This window comes from Amblyomma mixtum, chromosome 5 (genome assembly GCF_055824585.1).
Source record: "Amblyomma mixtum isolate Tamu chromosome 5, ASM5582458v1, whole genome shotgun sequence".
In the NCBI taxonomy this organism is placed as follows: Eukaryota; Metazoa; Arthropoda; class Arachnida; order Ixodida; family Ixodidae; genus Amblyomma; species Amblyomma mixtum.
The window spans coordinates 118,867,888-118,876,650 of NC_143016.1; the positions used below are offsets into that span (position 1 = coordinate 118,867,888).

The window sequence follows — 8,763 nt, forward strand, 5'->3', positions numbered from 1 at the left end:
CATTAGGAAGTAACGTAATCGTCGGTAATTTTTCTTGGCCACATCAATATGAAACACACAATAAAATCTAAGAATGCTTCCCTTTTATGGGTTACTTACGTAATACGCTCGCACTAGAAAACGGAATGGAACAAAATACCGCGCTCACTCAATTGTGGGCATTAGTGTCGCTACTTTTCCATGACATCCCAATAATTCGAAGCAGTGAAGCACTTAAGTTTGCAGTCCGCGTCGTGCACGTAGGCAGGTCGTGCGCCTAGAAACAAGTTGCACGTGTGCACCTTGGCCTGAAGCCAGAGAGTCAATCTGGGGGCCCGACTATGAGGGCTAGCCCACTTACAATCAACACTCCACTCTTTTACACAACGATAAGTACTGTATGTCCATTTGCATCCATTTCAACTAGCAGCGCATGCGGTAATGCGGCAGCTAGTTCTCTTTGAAAAGCAGTGCTCACTCTACTCAGAAAGTGATACACTTTCCTGCTCACGAAGATGCGGTTGCCTACACTGTCTTCCCACGCTTTCCGTGGGTCGCCGCTGTCTCGACGTGGTCAGTACTTGGATGAGCAAGTGTGTACCTGCCATGGTAGCGCACCACTGAACTGACTATCACTCGCGTAAAGTGTAAGTATCTCGGCTCCAGAAACGGCAATGCGACGAAGTGCTCCACCAGTGAAATAGGTCTGGGAGCACCGATGTCTTCCTGAAAGAGCCACTGTGCAGCTTGCGGCAGAGGGCGCAGTAGGTGTAGTAATACCAAGGCTTGACACGGTACATGTCTTTCCATTTGAAGAAGCTGCCGTAGAGGGTGAAGCTACGGGCCACCTTCTTAAGGTATAGCGCCAGATCCTTCGGGGTCTTGAAGCTCAGGGCGTCGATGAAGGAACCCGGTGGCGCTGCACGGCTGTAGTTGGCCCCGCCGAACACCACGGGGACGATGTCGCACTTGAGCAGCTTGAACAGCTTCTCTGTGACGTAATCCTTGCAGATGCAGTTCTCGAAGGACAAGTAGAAGTAGTAGCTTTGGGCAAGAGAACGGTAGCAGGCGGTTGGTTCTCCCAGAGGGCAGCGCTTGTCGCCGCATTTGCCGTATACGTCGACGTGGATGTGCTTGCGCAATTCGTGCACGAAATGCTCACGCTTGCCCGACGTGTTGCAACTGCTGACAGCCCAGGCGGCCATCTTAGACTTGCCTTTCCAGAGGCGCTCCAGGGTTTTCTTGGAGTAGTCATGACTGCGAGGTTTCTTGACTATGAGCTCGCCGTAGGAGTCTAGGACGTCCGAATCAAGCCTGCGTTGTGCACAAGTAACAAAAATAGAACAGACAGACAAAAGACATTAGTTGTAATTTCTGCCTTTAGTCGCACAATTAACTCACAGCTTCTATTTTAAGTTTTAAGTTATAACGACTGCGCAAAGCAGAACGCAACGTTGGTCAGCTCTACAAAGAATATCGAAAATGTCCGCTCAAGAAAAGCTGGACGGGTCAAACTCCCTCAGTTTTCTTCACATAGTTTTGGTCTAGGAATAGAAGGTACATAAATGATTAAGGTCGACAGCGGAACGTTTTTTTATTTCATTGTATATGGGAAAATGTGCGCAGCTGTCCGTGAAAATTGCCGAGGGCAAGAAGAGGACCTGCAGAAAATACGAGCCCTCTTTTTTTGTTTTTGAGGAATATTGTGACGAAAAAGACGGAGCTGGCAGTGGCGCGGGACGCAGCGCTCGCGCTAGGCGAGCGGCAATTAAATCATCTCATAGCCATCGATGAACCCGTCTTATTGCTCGGCTGGCCGTCACGTAACATTTGGCGTGAGGTGTGGAGTTCTTCCCCGTCCTGGTCCTGGAGCCCCGGCGCATGAGTCTGCCGTGGTCGTCGGCCGAGAGTTCTTGTCCTGCGTTGCCCGGCTCTTCCCCAGCCTTCTAGACCGGAACCAATCTCGCCGTTGTTCCCCCGCCCCGTCCACCGCCCAGGCCACCCGACACGAGAAACTGAACCTGACGCACGGACCCGACCCAACGACCCGAGACGCTGCCCACACGTGACGACACCGTTCCCCTGCCCATGCCGTTCGGCTCGTGCTGGGGCCTCGGCCGTCGGCTCCTGGTGACATGCGGCTCGGAAGCTTCGGGGTCTAGAAATCGTTGAGCCCTCTCCTTCATCGTGGCAGCCAGCACCTCACCACTTTCTCCGTCCTGTCCCACCATCCTCTGAAGCCAGATTTAGCGCGTCTGTTTGTCACCGATCGGGACGATCGCTCGGTGGCCCCGGCTAGTGCAACGAAGAAGACGAAGCCGGCAGTGGCTCGGGATGAATCATTCAGCAATTTTTCTTGTATTCAATTCCCTAATCTTTTCGCCCGTTTTTTGTTACACTTCTTTTTTTTTCTTTTTTTTTAAATCTATAATTTCATCTTTAATTCCTCTGAATTCTTACCCAAAGTTAAATCATTTGCCTGGCAACATAAGTTAATCTATTACCTTGGAACCAGTTTACCTTCTTTGGGCTCTCCTCACTGAACCCTGGCCAATCCCCCTCGTGGGTATGTGCCACAACAACAATAGCAACGGAGCGCTCGCGCTAGGCCAGCTCCCATTAAATCATCTCATAGCCATCGGTCAACCCGCCTCATTCCTCGGCTGGCCGCCACGTAACAATTATATGGCATTCGTTCATAGAATATACACCTACACTGACGCCTTTGCATCTGTAGACCGTGTCACTTTCAAAGGTATGAATTAATTATGACCCGTACGCATTTGAACCCTATAGGATTATGAACTGGATTTGGTGTGCACATTTTTTTGTTTGAACGTGGTCACCAGGCCGGTATTCGGTTAACTGGCCTTTCGTTTGTTGCTGCAAAATTTGAATCTGTGTAAGTGGACGTATTTATTTTGCTCGCTGGACCAATTCGTCAGCACCTTGTGTGGCGACGTCGTTTCCGCCCTGGAGGAACATTGCGTCGGCTTTATGGCGACCTTGCTGCCGTGAGCCGGGCGAAAAGGCATGTGACCGGTAGTCTCTAGGGTTGCAGTGTTGTATGCAAACGGGGATTAATCGGCAGATCATTGCAGTTCTCATGCTCTGCACCATCATCATCATCATCAGCCCGACAACGCCCACTGCAGGGGAAAGGCCTCTCCCAAATCTCCCCAATTAACCCTGTCCTTTGCCAGCTGCGGCCATCGTACCCCCGCAATCTTCTTAATCCACTTAACTATATGCCGCCCTCTGCTAGACTTGCCTTCTTTTCGAATCCACTCCGTTACTCTTAAGGTCTAGCAGTCATCTTGCCTTCACATTACGTGTTCTGTCCAAGCTCATTTCTTCCTCTTGATTTCGACTAGAATATCATTAACCAGCGTTTCTTCCCTCACCCACTCTGCCCTGTTCGAGTCTCTCAATGTTACACCTATCATTTTTGAGCTCCATAGCTCACTGCGTGTTCCTCAATTTAAGCTGTACCGGCAAAAGACAGCCGGCGGAGTGCGAGCATGCGCTGTGACGGCCGCTTTCAGTTGTTCATATTCTTTTAACCTGACCACTTTATAAAACGCGTTGTCGCACGCATCTCCGAAAATGTTTGAATATCACATACCAGTCCTTCTTTCACTATTAGGTCAAAAGAGCTATTAGGTGGTGATGAGCATTTGACGTCATACATTATTTAAATAGAATCAGAATTTTAGAGATAATATCAATGGTTAATTTTTCTTAGTCAGGAATAACTTGTTGAAAAGGCTTGGTTTATGGGGTTTAACGTCCCATAGGCTGTGAGGTACGCCGTAGTGAAGGGCTCCGGAAATTTCAACCACTTGGGGTTTAACGTGAACTGACGTCGCGTAGTACATGGGCCTCTAGAATTTCGCCTCCATCGACATTCGGCCACCGCGGATGGGATCGAACCGGCGTCTTTCGGGTCAGCAGCCGAGCACCGAAACCACTGAGCCACCACGGCGGTCTGGTTGAAAAGGGTACTTTGTCACCGACCTCAATATCGTGACAAAGCCCAGCTACTGTCTTCTATTCAAATTTTATATTTTAGCCGAGGTCTCCACAGCGCATTTAGACATATTAAGATTCAGTTTATTGATTCCTACTATGTTCACTGGATCTTTATCCTCATTTTTAATACACAGCATGTCATTCTTCCACCTCATTTAAGTTAAGTTAAGTAAAGGTTAAGTAAGGGTTAAGTAAACTTTGTATTGGCGCTGTTTGGCCTCAGTCGCCCTCACGCCACTAAATAATAATTATAATAACTCGGGTAGAGGCAGGTTTGACGAAAGTGCCTTCGCTAATGCAGCGGTAAGTAGGGAACATCGTGCGACTTCTTCGTGCGGTGCCGAGTGCGCCCCAACGAAAGCGCCACATCCTCTCACGTCGGCCAATTATATTTTCAAATTCTACCTATTGCTCATAGCTTTACATGCTACCCTATCCTTGTGACAGTTATGGTCAATTTGCTACTGAGCCTCGTATATCGCAGCGGCACGTCTAGGTATTGACTAGCGATGAAAAGCTATCGATAAATTGACTGTCGATTGTATTGACAGTTTTTGAAACTATCGACAGTAAAAGAAGACTATCGATAGTATTATGATAGTTCGCCAACGTTTGTTATCGATAGTTCTATAAATAGTACTGAAATTGTCTGCTACGGGTATTGCCAAAAATTTTGCTATTACGGATTTTCAATGTAACGCCCAGTTAATGCAGTTTCGCAACAAATTTTTGGCGAATAAAATCGTTAGCATCCGCCTCCAAATTCCCAAATATGGCTATCACTATATTCTTACTGAAAACTATCCTGTGTTATACAAAACTGACGAAATTAGTTGTTAATGTTTATAATTTCCAGTCTCAAAATACAATCAAATTCGTTGCAGCGCATATATATACACCTGTAACGGTTTGCTTCGCTCTGGAATAGAACAGTTAGACGTGTCACTTATGTGTCGGCCAAGCATTCTCCAGGATCCCGGTGTGCTACCTCATTCCCAGGGTTCCCCTCATGAGCCGCTGTCCAAATTATTTCTACCTCTTCGTCGAGGCTTCTACCTTCGTGTGCCATCAAGAGGTAGGCCGACTCGCAACAGATCCTGCCTCTAGAGAAATTCTTTATACCGATTTTGGCGTAGCTAACCACGGTAGTGACGTTAGTCATCTCAATTACAGCCGCTATGTCAGTTTCTTCTGCCACTAGGGGAGGAAGGTGGGAGTAAAAGAAGAAAGAGCGAAAGACGTGCCGTATTGGAGGGCTCCCGAATAATCTTGATCACCTGGGGATCTTCATGGTGCGCTGACATCGCACAGCACACGGGCGCCTCTTGCGTTTCGCCTCCATGGAAGCGCTGCCACCGCGGTAGGTTTTTAGCCCGGGTACTCCGGCTCAGTAGCCGAGCGCCCTAACCACTGAGCCACCGCGGCGGGCCTCTTGAGAGGAGACTTTTACGCTTTTCTTGCTTGATTTTCTTGCACGTTTCAGCTTTTCTTTTGACCGCACTTGTTTGCGTCTAAAAACCAGTTGTCGCTTGTGGTCGCGCTCCTGAGAGAGATGCTTACTGATCCGTGACATTAACAACGCGCTGCAAGACGACAATCGGAGTGTTTAAAAGCCTGAGTGCGAGGGCGGCAGAGAACTGGCGAAAAATGCCGCCATGATCGCTGTGAAATTCTTGGCAAATCAGTGGAAATTATCGAAGTGAAACTTACAACCCGCCTTCTTTTGAACGAAGGCTGTTTACAAAAGAGCAGAGATTGTATAGGTTTCTTTATCATGAAACGTTATTCTGGCTTTCAAGCCAGGTTGAGGCCGTTGCATGCTACTGGCGGGGTTAGCCTTGCGGATTGTGCTGGGAACTGCGTCAACTCAGTGACACTTAAATGTTAAATAAGGTCCATAGATCACGCACATGCCTGAGACCTGACTGATCTACATAGCTCTAAACACAATCAGTTATAACATTTAATAGTCAACTCCTGCTGTTACCACCTGGAGTCAAGATACGAGTCCTGGTGGGGCTTTAAAAGAAGGCGTGAAGGCTCTCTCTACATGACTGGTTTCCGCGCGGGTAGACAATGTCCTGAACGGAAATGTGAGGGGCTCCTGTATTCTTGAGGGACGCAAACAACACACCGAGGAGAGCTCACCGGTAAGTAAAGGTCCAGTTTATGGTTCGCTTGAGGCCCTTGAACTTGTGGACTGGAGTGTGCCAAGGAGGCTCGAGGGACCAGAAGACCCATTTCTGGTACGGGGCCCGCTGTTTCGGCATGCGGCTCGGCTCCAGGTCATGGCCGTAGAAGACCACTGCGTCACTGATGTTCAACGACTGACGGTCTTTCGTGATATAACAGCGGTCGGGGCAACCTTTGGTCTCCAGGTTAGGATCTCCCCTGGTTAAGTCCGAAAACCAGTGGCCATAAATTGTGGTCCAGAAGAGGATCCTCGGCAGATCCGGCTGCCCACCACGCTTTCTGCGGTGGAATGGGGTCCAAGCTCTGCGTACCGCAGGGTTGCCTGGGGATGTTGACTGACGCGCTGTGTGTACAGAGAAGCGATTTAAAATTGACAGACCATCAATGCAATGAATGCGGAAATGTGAGTGTTAGCATTGCGATTCCGGTTGTGAGACCGATTTCTGTTGAAATTAATTTACTCGCGGCGGTTGTGAGACGTCTAAGGGGGAAAATATATCGAACGCGCATTTGCAAAAGCTAGCTATTTACACAGCATGTGCCAGCGGTGCGGTGTCAACACACGCTAAGAAATTACGCAACCCTCCTCACTCGCGAGCTCGCCTGCCCTACCAGCCGGCCCTGATCTGTCGCGCTATTTACTCCTCTTTGCTGTGCTCCTGCGAATGCACCCTCCTCTTCAGATCCGCCCTCATATCTTTGCTCCTGTTAAGAACTCACTGATTAAGACGATTAAACGCACACAACTGGAAAAACACAAAAGGCTAACACTAGAAGAAAAATTAATTTACAGGGCTAGAATACATGTCGACTAAGACGCGATTATCGCTTGCACACTGTCGAGCACCGCGCAAACACTGGTCCTCCTAGTCGCTCTCCCCCGTCAACACTGCTGCTTTCCTTGTTTCTCGCGGCGGCTTTGAAAGCCGCGCACTTGAAAATACTGAAAACACACAAATATACATAAAACAAACACAAGAACACGCAGAATTGAGCGCATTTGCAGGGGCCTTCCGCAAGAAACGTCCGTGGGTTCTTGGGTCTACTATTCGGCTGTCGATCGAGATCAGACATCTGGCCGCGGGAGCGAAAAAGCGCGCCGCCCGACTTACGAGCTAAGGGGGCATTCGCTACACCGATCGTAAGACGGAGGGGAGCGTCGCTCACCGAAACAAACATATATGCAGGAAACGGACACTCGCTAATAAGCGACCACACTTACGGAAACGAAAGTATAAATGTAAAAAACTCCCGCTTGCCCTACTCTTCACTGCGGGCCGTGCCTTCAACTGGCAACGACGGTGACTCTTTACGATGATGGCAATACCAGTGCAAATGCCGTAAAATTGAACAGTTTCCCATACATGAGGTTTATTTGACTACAACTTCACTTGAATGCATAGATGTTTACATTAGGCTACCTGCTTTTTTTTGTTCCGTCTGAAATTGCTTTGTTTTTTCGTGCGTGCATACACTGTGCCCGGTCTCTTGACAAGTAGCTCTTGCAATTTCTTCGATGTGCTTTCTGAACAACAGCAAAGAAAAAATTCCGGAGCACCTAGCGCCGTACGCACCTGTGGTGGCCCTCTTGAGTGTGGTGGTCTTGTCAGAATCATTTTGCACTCTTCGCTCACCGGCGTAGAAGGATGTCACCACTGGCAGTGGGTCAGTGTAATTCCTGACGTCGTACAAAAAGAGCATGATATAAGCAACTAGTGTAAGCGCGATAAATCCGACAGCCAAAGGATGCTGCCGCGGCATTTATCTTCTAATTCCTCCGTCGCATACGGTGAGGGGTGCTGCTGCTGCTGCAAAAAAAAAAAAAAAAAAAATTGGATCAGGCTGGCTGGGCCGAAGAATGGCCGTTCTTCACTGCCCAGAGATCAAGGCAGGCACAGAACACATTCTCTGCTCATGTAACACTGCGATTACATATATCTCCCTATTTCCTGGACCCTCCTCCCTCTTCCTGGAGTACACATAAGGTTCCATAGCGCAAAAAAAACAGAGACACGACAGAACACAAGCGCGATGGAATCTCGTGTGAATTACCCACTAGACAGAAATATCCCCCTTCCTGTAGTACACAACTTCATCCAAGCTCGGCAGATTACCAACGGGCATAGGCGGAGCAAGCGCTCTTTTTCACTGGCGTAAAAGTTTTTCTAAGAGCGTTAGCTCTTATTCATCACATTTCTCGATTTCGCGGGTATGCTACCACCTCCCTTTGGTGGGAAATTTTCTGAGGAATTCAAGATGGCGGCCCCCATAGTAAATCGATATAGCAACCTAATTGGTGATTGACTCCGCCAGACAACCCTTTGTACATCTCGCTACTCTACCTGTCTACCCCATTTCTGCAGGTGGGGTCGGTTAAATGCCTAGGTGTCACCTACGACAAAAGTTTGTACTGACGCCACATGTTAAGAATATTATTATTAAAGGGGAACGTGTTCTAGGCCGGCTGACACGGGTAGGCAATGAAAATTTTGGCATGCGTCGCGACACGTTACTGTTTGTCTAAAAGAGCTGATAACCAATTCTGGAGTTGGGTTGCGT

At 48.5% G+C, this 8,763-nt stretch overlaps 1 protein-coding gene across 1 annotated transcript; it reads right to left on the reverse strand.

The window, feature by feature from the left end:
- Positions 1 to 420: 420 nt before the first annotated feature.
- Positions 421 to 7,905, reverse strand: LOC149343475 (lewis-type alpha-(1,3)-fucosyltransferase-like). The gene is made up of 3 exons (XM_089546981.1): positions 7,779 to 7,905; positions 6,160 to 6,547; positions 421 to 1,293 (listed from the first exon to the last, which is right to left on the reverse strand). The coding sequence occupies exons 1-3, from the start codon at positions 7,903 to 7,905 to the stop codon at positions 612 to 614; spliced, it is 1,197 nt and encodes a 398-aa protein (XP_089403107.1). The 3' UTR covers positions 421 to 611.
- Positions 7,906 to 8,763: the final 858 nt, after the last annotated feature.

Bases quoted from the DNA above. Each gene is read 5' to 3' on its own strand.
- LOC149343475 (XM_089546981.1), bottom strand. From the start codon at position 7,905: ATGCTCTTTTTGTACGACGTCAGGAATTACACTGACCCACTGCCAGTG. The intron at 6,548-7,778 runs GTGCGTACGGCG...CTGTACACACAG, and splicing joins ACTCAAGAGGGCCACCACAG to CGCGTCAGTCAACATCCCCA. The intron at 1,294-6,159 runs GTGAGCTCTCCT...TGCACAACGCAG, and splicing joins AACTGGACCTTTACTTACCG to GCTTGATTCGGACGTCCTAG.